The sequence below is a fragment of the Epargyreus clarus genome, unplaced genomic scaffold, assembly GCF_041222505.1.
Source record: "Epargyreus clarus isolate Ecla_fem2 unplaced genomic scaffold, WU_Ecla_fem_2.2 ptg000003l, whole genome shotgun sequence".
NCBI lineage: Eukaryota > Metazoa > Arthropoda > Insecta > Lepidoptera > Hesperiidae > Epargyreus > Epargyreus clarus.
Window position 1 is genome coordinate 7126984 of NW_027332211.1, and position 16710 is coordinate 7143693.

The 16710-nt window shown below is 33.5% G+C and overlaps 1 protein-coding gene across 1 annotated transcript in view; it reads left to right on the plus strand.

The window, feature by feature from the left end:
* The window catches only part of LOC140748157 (uncharacterized), a 28085-nt gene extending 12007 nt beyond the window's left edge, over positions 1 to 16078 (plus strand). Inside the window, exons 7-19 of the mRNA XM_073080899.1 lie at positions 352 to 520; positions 4744 to 4917; positions 5291 to 5407; positions 6493 to 6602; positions 8250 to 8460; positions 8561 to 8670; positions 11050 to 11140; positions 11973 to 12158; positions 12471 to 12859; positions 13037 to 13105; positions 13709 to 13877; positions 14421 to 14597; positions 15508 to 16078. Coding sequence (XP_072937000.1) covers positions 352 to 520; positions 4744 to 4917; positions 5291 to 5407; positions 6493 to 6602; positions 8250 to 8460; positions 8561 to 8670; positions 11050 to 11140; positions 11973 to 12158; positions 12471 to 12859; positions 13037 to 13105; positions 13709 to 13877; positions 14421 to 14597; positions 15508 to 15668 — 2133 coding nt within the window. The 3' untranslated portion in view covers positions 15669 to 16078. The remainder of the gene's footprint in view (positions 1 to 351; positions 521 to 4743; positions 4918 to 5290; positions 5408 to 6492; positions 6603 to 8249; positions 8461 to 8560; positions 8671 to 11049; positions 11141 to 11972; positions 12159 to 12470; positions 12860 to 13036; positions 13106 to 13708; positions 13878 to 14420; positions 14598 to 15507) is intronic.
* Positions 16079 to 16710: the final 632 nt, after the last annotated feature.

Below are 16710 nucleotides of genomic sequence, written 5' to 3' on the forward strand. Positions count from 1 at the left end.
GCAGTTTTACTTATGATATTCGTGATCAGGAGGTCAAAATACGTTAGTCTACCAAAGTTTAGGTGGATCGGAGGCATGCGCTTTTCGGAAGTACACCCATTCTTCTTAAGCGTTCACTCTTGTCAGACCGGTCGTGGTCATTATTTGGTCCTAGTGGCATGCTTAACAATACGCACTTTCTATTCCAATTCTTATATGACCAAAATTTTATGTTTTCAATTCAATATACAGTTCATAATAAATAATTTAATTGTTTTCGTAAATTGCAGTTTCAATAGATTAATTAGCTAGTATTGGTGGTCGGACTCTTTTACCTTAGCAGTATAACATAATGAATGATGAATGTTCAAGGACAAAGCAGTTGAGGAATGCAATGCAATAATTGGTGACTCCAATCGCTCATTGACGCTTGCTGACTTGGCAAATATGAAGTATTTGGAGTGCTGTATCAAAGAGAGCATGAGACTGTATCCTCCTTTACCATTGATAACTAGAAAAGCTTCGCGACCATTTAAATTGAGTAAGTATCGTATTCATATAGCCTCCGGCTTTTGTCCGTCTGTCATGAGACTATCTCTTGGATTTTAATGCATAGATATTTGATTTTTTCAAGTACGAGTAAGTTAATTTTCGTTATTGAATTAAATCTATTCTCGACATTGGAAATAGAGATAAATAAGTACATACCTTTTTCTTTTTGGATTTAATAAGCGTCACGATCTATTAGATATCCTACTTTTAAATTAAGCACTTAGATATTAAATTAAGTACATTTTTACTTAGCAAAGTTTGCAGAATAAGTAGTTATTATTATCTATATAGTTACCTCATCACTTAATTTCGCCTCTGGTGTAATGTTAAAGCAGGTTTGTGAGGGATTGAGAGGCGTCTTGATTTGATGAAGATCCTGGCAGGGTCGCCATGTAGTGATGTACGCAGGCTCTTGAGTATTGAGAGGCGTGTTTACTGTTTGAAGTCTTTACGCACACTACACTGGTACCAGTGTAGTGTGCGTAAGACTTCGGTAATTTGAATAGTGTTAGGGCTCTTTCAATCTATAGTCTGATTCATAATTAGGTGTCCAAAATGTAAACAAAGGTGTTGACCTATCAAGAACATACGTTAGAAATGGTAGTTTCTTATTTTTGTCGATATTAAAGTAATACAACAATAATAAAATAATAATCTAAGTAAATTAAGATTAATTCACATTTTCTAAAATTTATATCACCTCAATTTCGTCCCATACAGTAATAATAATAAAAAACAAATTTTATGGTAGAAAATTAAAATGTGATAATGGTAACACAATCGGAATCCAAGACATTTCTTGTGCTGTCATTTAAGTTTCGTAACTGATATTATTCATTTTCGTGATTGTGATTGAACTGGAATATTTTCTCGTTTACATAACGCGTTTGTTAAATTGTGTATATTTGTTAAATTTTCGATTTTGTTGAGTTTGTTACAGTATCTGTTTCTTGTTAATTTTGACAGTGACATTTCTTTGTTTACATTTTGGACACCTAATTATGAATCAGACTATAGACGTTTCGTGTCGGACCGCTGCCGCACGTTTACCGTGCCGCTGCAGTTGGCATAGAAACGCCACTATAGAAATGGTAAATAGAAAACTAATGTCATTTTGCTAGTGAATAACATAACTACTATCGTTACGGTATTTCTTGACAACGTCTGTCAAATTAATGACTCATGGGACCGAATTTGTATGGCAATAGATCATAATGACATTCGCTAGCGATTTGATTTCGATAGGTTTTTTACGTATCGAGTTACGTCACTACGGATTTTAGTTCTACGAGTAACCACCAGAGGCGCTGTACAATTTTTCATACATTTATTTTACGCAGTCGCTAGCGAGTAATACTTTTGTAAACTCATGGTAGTCCTACAGTACGTTAGCCGTCCGACACCAAACGCCTAAATTGAAAGCGTATTTTACTGCCGTGCGTTTGTATGCTAGTGATGTTATAAATTTATTAGACCGCAGTGAAGCCATGGACTCTGACGAAGAAACATTACTGTTAGTGCTCTTGTTGAAAAATATCAAACGGAAACAAAAACGACGAACCCGTAAAAGAGCATCACCGATGTTTTCGTTAACATGTAATTTTGGTCATTTTCATAATCTTTGCCCTAGGTTAAAACAAGATCCAATCATTTTTTTTTAATTATTTAAAAATATCTATAGAATGCTTCGACGAATTACTTGAATTAGTACTAGCGATTACTGTGTTTGTCGCTTTTGGAGTTCCATATTGCAGGACGTATTTCAATTTCATTTATAAACTCTTCTACGTTTATATCATCCATTTTAAGGAAATGATAAACATGAAAATTTAAAGAAATTACCTCTTACGTCTAGTCACCACACTATTCAATAGCCAAATGAACACTAGGAGTTTGCGACATTGCCGTCCTGTCGTCGGGCGTTCGTATTACCGACGCCGCACTGTTGCCGCACCGTGCGATTTGTATCAAAACAAACGTCTGTCCGTGCACCGTACGACAAACGTACCGCTTCGGCACTGCAGCGGTCCGACACGAAACGTTTAAATTGAAAGAGCCCTTAGTGTATAAATTTTTAATTTAAAAACTATTTAACTAGTATTACTTTATTTATTTAAACATTATTATATACAAACAAAACCAATATACAGCTTGTAAGCACGCAATTGAACAAAGGTACTGCTTATTTTTAACCGACTTCAAAAAGGAGGTGGTTATCAATTCGGCCGGTAATTTTTTTATATATATGTACACTTATATATTTTTTTATATATATGTAAGTGTTTTCGGCCATGGGATCTCTCCGGAGGCTTCGCAATTTCCTACCAATTGCGACGAAAATCTCGCTTTCATTATGTCTACTGCATCCTATCCTTGACTATGCAGATGTTTGCTATCTAGATCTAACCGTGGAGCAATTAAATAAGCTTGAGCGTATCCAAAACTTATTTATCCGATTCATATTTGGAATTCGTAAATATGATCACGTCTCTGAGTATCGTAAAAAACTCAAGTGGCTCCCAATTCGCCTTCGTCGGAATACTCATATACTTTCTGCTTTATACTGCATCCTGTTTAACCCTAACACACCTAATTATTTAAAAGAGCGTTTCCATTACTTGCATCTGTCTCATGATACACATTTACTGCGCTCCAATAAAAACCTTTCCCTATTAACTCCTTCTTCTTCTTCATCATTCTTTAGTAAATCTTTTACTTCAGTGGCTGTGCGCCTATGGAATGCCTTACCAATTACTATCCGACGTGCGCAGTCACTGGATTCTTTTAAAAATCAGGTAAAAGAATTTTATCTATCATTATAATCTGCTTCCTAGTTACTCTGTTATTTTTATACTATTCTATTATTTCCTACTTTATGTATTCTCCTCTTTTTTCTTCCATTCTTTACTACTCTAGCTGCTGATATATTTAAAATATAACTCTCGCTACATTATACTTATGTACACCCCTACCCTGGATCTCTTTTTATACAGTATTACTTTCTTCCTATTTGTAAACGGTTGCCTGGAAGAGATCGCTATTTAGCGATAAGGCCGCCAGTTGTACCTTTAATTAATTTTTATTGTGTATTTCTGTTTTTGTTACTATAAATCTGGTGTACAATAAAGAGTATTGTATTGTATTGTATTGTATTGTACACGAATTACTCCGCCTTTAGTGGACCGATTTTAATGATTCTTTTTTTATAGAGACGAGCTGGAAGTTGGTCCCACTTAAATATGGTTAGGATCCATCGATGGGTTCGGGAAAAAATGAGGGGAACTCCTCCACCCATGTAAATATAACAGCCATAATTTCGCCGTTTATGAACCTATTTTAATGCCTTTAATTTCGTGTGTGGACAATTGCTACAAGTTGGTCTCATTTAAATATGATGAGGATCAGAGTGGGTTCTGGAGACAAAATATGTAATTCCTCAACCGATGGGAATAATTGAGTTGTGTTTGAAGATATTTGGTGTAGGTTCTAATGAAATTGCAAAGCCAGTTCATCATTGACTATTTAGTTAGGTTAGGTTGGAACATATAAGACAATATAAAACTAAGCGAGCAGGGCGCGGCAGCGCCCTGCGAGCGTTCAAATCAATGTAAATTCAGACCTTACCTTCATTCATAATCACGTTTATACAATTTTATATTGTATTAATTTATATAAATGTTAGTATGTCATCACTAAAAAGGGTGAAAAAAAATTTTTAACAAAAAAATACAACCGACTTCTATGTCACTACAAAGTAAAAAATAATTGAAATTAATTTTGGTTTAGTACATATCTATTTCTGAAGTCGGCGCTCATATGAGACACGCTGTTTACATCGTTATCCAACGAAATATATTGAGCGACTTCAAAAATATGTACTAAACCAACATTTATTAGAAGACATAGAAGTCGGTTGTATTTTTTTGTTAATTTTTTTTTAATTAAATGTTTAGAGTTACATCTCGTCAATGAAGTCTCCAAACTTTATTTTCGGTAAAAATGTGCTCTAAGGAATCGTCATTAGTAATTTTGTAACAGACTTGTTCAATTATTCTGTTTTTAAATAATATGTGTATTCTACCAAATATTCATTCAAAACTGTCCATTTTGCACTATGTTTTGTGTACTTACATAATATCCACAGGTACTCGTATTATGAAAGGGATAATTTAAAGTAGTATTAATCTATTAAACGTGTCTACGTTTTTGCAGAGGAATATGATGTGCCCGCTGGTACCGAATGTGCTGTGTTGATCTTCGACTTGCACCGTCGTAGTGACCAGTTCGATAAGCCGTTAGAATTCCGACCGGAGCGATTCTTGGAGAAACCCACCTGGCATCCTTATGCATACATCCCATTCAGCGCTGGACCTAGGAATTGTATTGGTAAGTGATTTCTGATCCATCAATAATACATTAATGTGTAATGAAACTTTAAATGTGTTAAACTTTAACGTGAACGCCACGCATTTTCTGCGTTTACCTTATTAGTTTGTATGCACGTAAGAGTCAAATCTAGCAACTGAATTTGAAACCACACTGTTTGAGCTGAAATATATGTGCATATATCTTTGGTTTGGATGACAATGCATAAATAGATTAGTGATGTTAATACAATCTGATGGACGCTCCAAGATAGCTGACCAATTATTTTTATCCTCTACCATATATCAAGTGAAAGGGTATTTTAAAAATAATTCGAAAAATAAAATGACATTACCAAAACTATGATTTTTTTAAATATCAATTTCTTTCTCAGGTCGAAAGTTTGCAATGATCGAGATAAAGATAGCGCTGGCGGCAATACTGCGCCGGTACCGCATTTTGCCCGTCACGACGCCGCAAGACCTGGTGTTCGTCGTTGATTATGTTCTGCGTATTAAGCATCATATCCACGTTAAATTTGAGGAGAGACAGTCGATGTGAAGCTGTGAAGTGTTATATGTGAGCGGTGTGAACTAACTAAATTGTACAACATCCTATGTAATACCATATTTATGCAATAAAGAATTATGATTATGCGGAGAGGTAGTGGCAGAGGCGTAATATGCTGATGAATAGGGAGCCAGGGCAGCACATTTTGAGGGCGGCAAGGTTTCTAAATAATGTTTCTCATCAATGTTTAGAGTGGTAGAGACTGTCAACATTAATAGATTAATTGATGATTAATTAATTGTGAATTTATTTATATAGTAAAAATAATAAAACTTGTAACTTCTAACTTGTTCTTTTACATCATCCTTAAAATAAATATAATAGGTCTCTGGCTTCATTAGATTCTATCTTTGCTTCCTTCGTCGTTTCTAAGGTTACGGCAATAGTCCAGTGGTTAAGTTTTGTCAAAACATCCTTTAGTAGTTAGTGCCGTCAAAAAGTATACCATTAAATGGCGAAGCTCTGCGCTGATAATCAGTCAGTCAGACAAGTATTTTTATAAGTATAGATAACCGGTAGGCGTATAATATGCATAATAATGCACCCGAAGTTACTACACGTAAGTTCTCGAGTGTAATATTTATACAATATTTATTGTATAGGTATGTAGTTTCTGACACATCAATAACTCGTTGCTGTCTATAATTTTAAAAATATATTATCGCGATTTTATTTACATTTACTTTTATATATAGTACTAGTATCTGTAGCGGACTAAGCTGAGGGTGGAAGGGGCGGTCCGCCCCGGGCCTTCAATGCCGAGTGGGGCCTAAACATAATTGCTAACCCTTCTGATATATTAAGTGTTTTATATTTAGGTATTTTTTATATTAGTTTTTTATATTTTTTATATTATTGCCTAACTCATAGGTTAGGTTAGGTAGGTCTTCATTGCTCTTATATCAGAAGAATAAATTCCTATTCTTTCTAATTTATTATATAGATAGTGGTAATCATAATTACTTAAATATCTAACTTTATTTTAAACGAAGTGTATTTTAAATGAAAATGTGTGTTTATCTTCAGGTCAAAAGCTTGGGATGATGCAGTTAAAGATGGCTGTGGCATCGATACTGCGCCGGTATCGCATTTTGCCCGTCACGACGCCGCAAGACCTGGTGTTCGTCGCTGACTATGTACTGCGTATCAAGCAACCTATCTACGTTAAATTTGAGGAAAGACAGCCCATGTCAATATGTGATATGATCTGGCATATTTAAAAGACAGTGGTAATGGCGTAGCGTATTGACAGGTGATCCGGGGCGGTAGTTTTTGGCAGCGGCATTTACGAGTCACATTTTTAATCCATGCTGAAATTGCGTAACATAATAATTATCAACTTATAATTCAGTGTATCAGAAACATAAAGATATGCTTTTTCTATTGAAGCATTCAAGAATAATACATCCCCGATAATCCATCAGTGGTTCGTGTACGAGGAAAAAGAAGAATGCAATTCGGTTGGGTATTGTCTAAATAAATCTGTTTTTAAACTTTATCATGTGTTGTTTTAAAATTAGAGAGGGACACTTATTTTTTGTTTGAATATAATCGAAAATACCTGCCTATGAAGTTGTATAGATTTACTATAAAGAAATATTAAACAAAATGAAATCATTTTCATTTTAAATAATTATGTCCTAAGATTGTATTTTTTTGAAAAGAACTTATCTGTTTCTTATAAGCTATGAACGTTTATATTTCTCAAGATGAACAGATTATTCATTATTTACACTTAAAATTAACTTATTAATGTGTTTTTGTGTTTACAAATGTTTTCTTCAAAAAGGTGGGAAGGTATTTAAAAATTATAAAAACAAAACTTACTAAATAAATCTATATTTGCCTAAAAGAAAAAAAGGAACAAAATAACAGTTTACTTAATATCTATATTAAAAATAAAACACCCATAAACGTTTAATCTAGGCGGCCAGTATGTACGATGTGCATAAGGATGAAGCTGAGGCTTAAAATTACACAATAAACATTTAAAATAGGTAAAGACACTTAATTGAGAAACTTCTGGACGAATTCAAGGCTAAAATCAACATATTATATTTTATTTACCTAATTGCATGGACAAAGTTATACTTAAATGTTAAAATTTGGAAGAAGATAACGATTTCTTAAATTTTTTGCGTGTTTTATACACGCAAAAAATCAAATTGCAAAAAATCAAAGAAACAAATCAAATTACTTAAAACCTAACCAAATTTTTCGTTTCTAAGTAATACATACTACTCACACTTTAAACATTAATAATATTATTAACTAGAAGTCGTTTATTAACTAGGATAGTTTGCTTTAAACTCAGATGACTATTACTCAGATGACTAAACAAAATTAATCTTTGTGGTTAATCTTCTCAGGGATGATATATCTATAAAATCCTTCTTTAGCACCTTTGTCATAAAAAGGGTTTCTCTGACAATTAGTAATATCAAGCAACAAAATGATTGACTTACTTTTTATAGATTATCAAATCTTCATAGATTGGTCCTACTCAGTGGTGGAAGGTGGAAAGTTAAGTGAAGCCCCCAGTCTAAGAAGTTGATGTGGTGGTGGTGCCTCCGGAGTTGAACTATAAAGGGTTCCAAGTACAAATAATCTTCTCTTATAAAGAAGATAATCCAATTTTATATCATAGGAAATCAAGCATGTTACCAGATTTGAACCACATAAAATGGGAGTGGTGCATGTGTCATAGGTAAATCATACGATAAAGGCAACTTATGACGCATGCATGATAAACGCAGTGTAGAATGATCGTTACTCGCGAGTAGTTCCCAAAGAGCGTGCTTATATCAATTCGTTGTTTGTTTACTATTTTATTGAACCCGTCTATTATGTTTTGGGTAATTTTGATATTTGTGGTGATAGCAGCTGTGGTATTTAGTTTGGATCGAGTATTGAAAGATGAGAATTTTACCAAGATACCTGGACCTTCAGGTTTACCAATAATTGGAAATGTCTTCGACTTCATGAAGGATCAAGGTAAATATTGTTTTGATTTTACCAAATAATGTCCCAATAATCAAAGTAAATGCGAATCGCATGTGACTTTATTTTTAAAATAATATTTTTTATGTTGCAGTGGAAATGTTTTATCTTTTGAGACGTTTAGCAAATGAATACAAGGACTTATTCAAAGTGCAAATGGGGCCTTTAAAAGGTTGTTTTATATATAACCCGGAAGACATAGAGGTAGGTAATAATCTGAGTATCTACGTTGCTTATATTAAATATCATAGTGGCATTATATACTTATTACAAACACTTTATTATCATAGAAATGAATAATCCAAAAAAAAATGAGATTTATTTTATTTTTAGTCACTACTTTATAATTATTTAAGAAACCTTGAACTAAAAGACGTGTATTGTACAAGGAAAACACAAAAACAATTAAATTAAATGTACTCATCAATTTTCATTCAATTTATCTTAATTTTATGTATGAGCGGTAGAAAAAAACTTGTAACAGTAAGATTAGGTTTTTGTCACTCTCCGTCAAGGCGCACGTGTCGAAATATTTTAATAAGTCTTTAAATAATAAATACTTAAATATGCGTAAATTATTGTAAGTCGTTGTTATGGCGATAATCGCTGTGCGTGCTCTGAAAATTCGAGATCGAGTTGGTTATCTATTGCGGTTCAAGAGATAGAGACTTTGGACAGACGGATGAATGGAGAGACAGCGGAGGCTTAGTTATATGTTTCCGTTTTCACTCTGTTTCACTCTGTTTCACTCTGTTCTCGTCTGTCTCTCTAGAGACAGACGAGAACTTTGTAAGATTTTACACGTGCTATAAAATAGTTTTATTACCGGATTTGCATTTAATCATGTAGGTGCATGTAGGTATATAGTACATACTTTTATTTGTAAATTAAAGTTTATGACGGGGTCATAAATATTATAATAGCTGTAATAACGTACCATTAACACTAAGTAGACTAGGTATATTAAGTTGTCACACTTAATAGATATTTTTAAATTATATGTGCAATTATTAGGTACTTAGTAGGTAATGATGGTTTTACCAGGTATTACAAGCTTTTCTTTAGCTCGCCTTGTTGTTGCAAAGTGAAATATCACAGTTTTAGGAGACTAGGAAAGTTTAAATTTGGTATAATTTCAAGCTGGTTAACTAAAGTTATTGGACAACTATCCTTCTTATTTATAAATATTGTATACCATAGTATTTTATTTATATTTACTTATTTTAGTTTTTACTGCATAGTGACCCTGAAACGATAACTTTATTGCAGTTAGTAAAAAGGTCATTGTGTCACATTAGCTATTATACGCTTATTACGGTAATTGTTAGAAATAATATATTTCTCTATTATTAAACTCATAAAGTTTACTAACAAATGTAAACTAAGATGATAATTCATTAACATGGATATGAATATTGTGACACTATTAACTTAATTATCAATACCAAATTCATTAAATTTTGGCCTATTCTATACATAGTATGAAGATTGGAAGCCATTTATAGTTACTTATCTACTAACAAATGTAATAACACAATAACAAGTTTGTGCAGTCGTCGAGTGCGATTGGCTCGACATGACTCCGTTACACGTTAGGGATGGCGATCTGAATCGGAGAATCGATCTTTTGGAAAAATATCGATCATTTTAATCGATCTCCACTAATGGATCGATTCCGTGAATCGATCTTTCAACCCAGAAAATCGAAATTCGATTTTTTCATAGTTGATTGAGCATTATCAATTATAGTTATAGATATTTTTTGTTGATTTCAGTGGTTGTTTGGTCCAGACGATCTTTTTTTCGCTATCCCGCAGGCTTCGATCGAAGATCGATTTTTGGAGAATCGATTCTTTGGACCTCGATATTTTGTGGATCGATTTATTCGAATCGATTCAAGAATCGATATTTTTCGGTAAGAATCGCCATCCCTATTACACGTGTAAGTGTCAAACCAGTCGATTGGCCAAAAATATACACGCGGCAACTTCATGTCTGTAAGTCTCACATGACTATTGCATGACCTTGCACGCTTAATTTTATGATACCTATACCTACTAGCTGACCCGGCAAACGTTGTGTTGCCATATGAATAAAAAATGTTAAGGGTGAACAACCCTTATCACTTAGGGTTATGAAAAATAGATAGTAGCCGATTCTCAGTCAAAATCGGTAAAGCCGTTTCAGAGGAGTACGGTAACTAACATTGTGACACGAGAATTGTATATATAAGATGTATGTGGCATTATACTGAAGTAAGAATAATGTAATACAGAACTTATTGTTTTTATAGCTCGCCTGATCAATTATAGTTGTGATGCGTTTACTATAAAAAAGTTTAAATGACCAAATTGTTATATAATAGCCGTATACACAAGACCCGTAAATATATAAATACGTCAAGGTCTAGCCTTGAAACTGAATTTCACCCATGCAGTTAACTCCAACTCATTGAGCTGGAGTTTTTGCATACATGTTTGAATGACAATAACTTTTATGTCACTATAAGTATCGGATCAAAAGAATGAAAGAATACGAAAAAAGCTTGCAAAAACTTTCTTATTATCTTTATACGTATTACAGATTTTAATATCCGGAACGAAGTATAACAGTAAAGGGTTTTTATATAGCTTCCTAAAGCCTTGGCTTCAAGAAGGTTTGCTTTTAAGTGATGGTAAGTGATTTCACAATTCTTGCCTTCTTGATCTAATATCAATATTATTGTTTTTTGGAAAGTATGGAAACGGAAATGGAAAGTTATATTTAGTTTAAGAAGATTAATTTAATTACGTTTCGCAATACTTCAATTATATTTACTGCTATATAAATACAATAAATGTAGTTAAAAAAAATAAAGAACACGCTTTTATAGAAATCAAACTAAAAAATATAAAATAAACTTAGAAAAAATTTAATGAAAAATTGTATAAACAACAAAAAAAGATATATTTACTTGTAAAAACCTCGTGGGGTGCACACTCTCGGTAGTTATAAATATTTTACTGACAGACATGAGCACAAGTACCAACACTTTGATATTTTCAAAAGCACCCCACGCTTTTTTTACAATTAAATATATCTTTTGTTTTTTTTTGTTGTTTTTTGAAGTTTATTTTATATTTTTTAGTTTGATTTCTATAAATGCGTGTACTTTAGTTTTTTTAACTATGTTTATTTTTATTTTTTAGTTAAATTTCGTATAAAAGCGAGTTCTTTAGTTTATTTAATGATTATTTATTGTCTTATTTATACTGCTTTTCACATGAAGCATCCACAAAGCGTTATAATTATAGGGTTGTATGTTGATCTCTTTCTACTGAAAAACGGAGTTACTAACTGACAAACATACAAGTGAAGCTAATATAAAGCATGTAAAAAAAGTGATCTAAATGGCTTTTGATTTTGGCGTATTTTTATTTTATAGCCTTTTTAAAAATAGGTAGGTATGTATTTCTTTTTAATTTAAGCAACAATGCAGTAAATATATGTATATTTTTTATTTACAGGAGAAAAGTGGCGCCAAAGGAGAAAAATGTTAACTCCCGCATTTCACTTCAATATCTTACGTCATTTTAATACAATTCTTGTTGAAAACGCCAATAACTTGGTAGGACAAATTGAATCAGAATTAGATAATACAAAGATTGATCTATCACCCGTGATCACAGATTTTACAATACATTCAATATGCGGTAAGACCATATATACCTATGTCAACATATGAATTATAACTATGTATGTTTGTATGTATGGGCTACCTAATAAAAAGTAGTCACCGGTACTCATGGACATTTGCAGTTTTGCACCACAGGAGCCACCTGTGCACACTCGACGGCTTTTTTACACCTTTTTTGATAACCTTTATGTCATAGCGCTTCGCGAATACCTCAGGAGGAATATAATATGTACCTATTATATTTCTTTGCTACATTTCTAACTTGGGAATATTTAAAATATAAGCATCTATACGTAAATTAGTGTTATACAAATTATTATTCCTTTAGAAACTGCAATGGGACACAAATTAGATCGAGAAACGTCAGATTTCGCAAAGAGTTACAAAAAATCGATACACAAATTGGGATTATATATTTTATACAGGATGCAGCGAGCATGGCTATATCCAAGTTTTCTATTCAATTTAACAATTGTCGCTCACAAACAAAGAAAGTTATTAAACTTGTTAAGTTCATTTAGAAATGAAGTTATCAATAACAGGAGTAAGTCGGGTGACTTCAAAGAAATGCTAACACAAGAAGAACCTGATGGAAGTGATGTGGTGGAAATAGGAAAGAAAAGAATGGCAATGTTAGATCTATTGCTCCATGCCAAGGACCAAGGAACTATTGATACTAAAGGAATTTGTGAGGAAATAGATACTTTTATGTTTGAGGTAATCAGGTTTAATTGATATTAGATAAGGTTTCAGATGCTTGTGATAGAGTTAAAACATTTTGTTACAAACGATTATTTGTCTGTAGTTAATCAGAAGTATAGAAGACGGAATTACAAAATTGCAACTAATACGAACAATTAGCTATAATTTTATGTAAATATTACAATGTTGCAGGGTCATGACACCACAGCGTCAGCTCTACAGTTTATTTTCCTGCTTTTGGCTAATAACAAAGAAGCGCAGGTATAATAAATTATGATTTCGTATATACCTATTTACATTATAAGTAAGAATTGTCTTTGTTGTTGAAATTATACTTCTTTGTGCGCGTTATGCTTTGTTTTTTTAATAATTTAATTTTCTAATAGAATCTTCACAACTAGTCCATTGAAATTATACTAATTTTGGTTGTTAATGTTGGAGTTAGTGTGAAGCTAGAGGGTGAAAACGATTTATACCCCTTTTTCAAGATGGCGGCCAAGAGACAGGAGTTGTGACTCCACACATAAACTTTAGCTATTGATTCAGCTTTAAACTTTTAAAAATAAAATTGCATCCTATGACAATTACCTACAACCAAAATGTAGCATTTCAATGGACTAATCAGTTTCAACATGTATTTAAACATAAATGGATTTTTAATGGTTAATGCTTAATGGTTTTTCAAATATAATAAGTTATGACGTAACAGGGATTTCGCGTTCAATTGCATGTAACGTTATTTATTATTTATCAAATCAAATAAGACACTTCTTATTAAGTACGCTAAAGAAGTATAACTTCTTATGTTATCTAGTAAAGCTTTCTTATATACGGACATAAGTATTCACACGGTGTTCATTTCAGGATAAAATTATCGCAGAATATACCGAAGTGTTAGGATCTCTATCGCGAGATGCTACAATGAATGATTTAACTGGGTTGAAATATTTAGAATGCTGCATAAAGGAAAGTATGAGGCTGTATCCACCTGTACCAATTTTTTCGAGAACATGTCACGTAGAAACGAAATTTAGTAAGTTTTTATTATAAAATTTGTCTTAGGAATATTAAATCAAATCTTTGCACAATGAGCTCTTCATTGGAACGACTCGACACGGCAATGATACTGTAAGAACTTCTGTCAATTCTGTGATTGCCGGACATAGTCACAATACGTAATTGTATTATGTTTTGTGGGGTTCTCCTAAATCGCTTAATAAATAGTCTTTTCCAATATTTTGAAGTTCGTCATCTTAAAATAAAGTCATGAGAGAAATGTATAATTATGTAGTATGTTTTTCCTAAACCATACTACATAATTGTACCTATTTATGCAATATTTTTTGCATGAAATACTATTTTTTTTCAAAAAAGGTGCCAACCCTAGTTAACTCTAACTTAAGCACTCTTTTAACCCGAAGTTTGACAACAAAACATCATTGGGTAGAACCTCATGGACATGGGCTGGACTGTGAGGTTGTGCAAACGATGATTATAATTTCAGTTGAAAATAATGAGGCCCCTCATTATTTTCAATTAATATACCAATATAAGTTATTGATTATTTTATTTTCAGAAAATTATACAGTCCCAGCGCATACAGAATTGACTGTTTTAGTGTATGACATGCACCGCCGCGCGGATATATTTCCAAATCCAACAGCATTTCAACCAGAAAGGTTCATGGTCAATAAGCCTCTCTGGCATCCATTCGCTTACATCCCGTTCAGCGCCGGACCCAGGAACTGTATCGGTAAATATTTTATTGTATGTCCTTATTTTTATAATATAAGAATAGCAAACGTGCATGCAGTCCACCTGATGGTAAGTGGCTTCTACCGCTCATAGACATTTGTAATCAACCCCAGATTAGATTAGATTCTTACCTGAGGTTACCCATGAGGTTACCCTGAGGTTAATACGCCACCACCCCTGAGGAATAAGCTGGAACGCCTCGAATATGTTTGTACTTACCACACCTTTCAAAGGAAAACTCTACTGCGTAACATTGCTGTTATTAGGTAGAAATCGTTGAGGCGGTGAAGCCAATTTCGTAAACAAATCTCAAGTGTGTCTCAAATCTATTGAAGTACATGGAATCGTGAATTTCATGAAGAAATAATATTTGAGAATAGTGATTCATTAACAATTAATTAAAGTAACGAACTGAAGGTTACACCGCCTTCTGCGGATTGCTAGCCTATTAATTGGCGGATTTATAAGCTTTGGTCCTTGTCACCAAATGTCGTCGTTTTTAACTTGGGGACGAATTTCCTCTTAAAGTGATTTTAGGGCTCCTCTCATTCGGCTATAGTCTACTGGGCTAGTCAAGTGTGAAATGGTAGACTTGACACATCTTTGAGATATTATTACTTACTTTCTCAAGTTTCATCACAATGTTTTCCTTTGCCGTTAGAACAATTGATAATTAATATTCACAGAACTGCTCGATTGCGAGTACATGTTGTAGAGTACGTACACGAGGATATCACTGTTATCATCACTACGAACTGTATCATCATCGACGCATTACTGTCCCACTGCTGGGCACGGGTCTCCTCAGAATGAGAAAGATTAGGCCATAGTCTTCCGCGCTGGCCTAATGCTAATTGAACCACTACGAAATGTACCTATCCATAATTGTTACTAATTATCTATTGCAGGACAAAAATTCGCGATGATGGAAATGAAGCTGGCCGTATCAACAGTGCTGCGTCGGTTCCGTCTGCTGCCCGTCACCAAACCAGAAGACATAGTGTTCATCAGCGACTTCATACTGCGCTCCAGAGACCCCATTTATGTCAAATTTGAAAAGCGTTCCTAATTTGACTAAATCACTCAGATATATTGTTGAAGCAGTCGGTTTTTAATAATAGTACCATTTTCCAACTTGCCGTGTAGTTATTATATATAAGGGATTATATCTGTCGCGTAAATTATAGTAATATACTTTTTGTGTATAAAATTATCCAACGAGCATGCAGTCCACCTAATGGCATACCACTACAACATAGTGGTATAGCACCATAACCTAGTGGCAATAGCTACTTACCTTTAAGTGGACTGCATGCTAGATATAATAGATAGGTGGAATGCGCGGTTAGATAGGTTAATTGTTGCTACTCCTGCTCTTCCCGATGACTAAATTGGGATGCCTCGTATGTCTCTCTTAGACAACATCCTTCCAGCAGAATGCTTAGAGAGCATAGTATTTACACTGTTGTTATATGACAGAAATAGAAAGAAAGAAAGAAAGAAAGAAATAGTTTATTCAGGAATATTGCAACACACAGTACAATTACAAACAGACAAAATAAATACACAAACTGCACGGTTATAAAACTAGTTAATAAATAAGACGATCAATTTAGAATAGATCCTTTAAAAAAACAAATAAGATTAAAAAGATACAATACACAACTGAACTTATTTATTGCACAATAAATGAGTTTATTATAACATGCTATGTGCTGCAACAAACGTGAATGGGGATAAACTCAGTGAATGCCATGAGCAGGTAGACTGCGTCTTGGCCCTGATTTTCAGTTAGCCCCGTGGCATGATGTCAATCGGACGGCTGTCCGCATGCATGTTAATGGTGCCGTATTAATACAAATCGCTGTCTATTTCCGATACGTGAGACAATCAGGTATCACGGTGAGTACCTTCATTTTAATAATGAAAAAAAAAAACGGTAAATTTAAAATTTGTGTTTAACGAAAATTAAACAAGGCGTCATGGAACACTACTTATCGTTATTTCCAGGAAACGAGTCCAGCCAGATGTTCTCGTACCTACAGTATTGACGATAACATGATGAGCTGCCAGATCATACTAGTACCACCACGAACATTGGAACCCTGCCT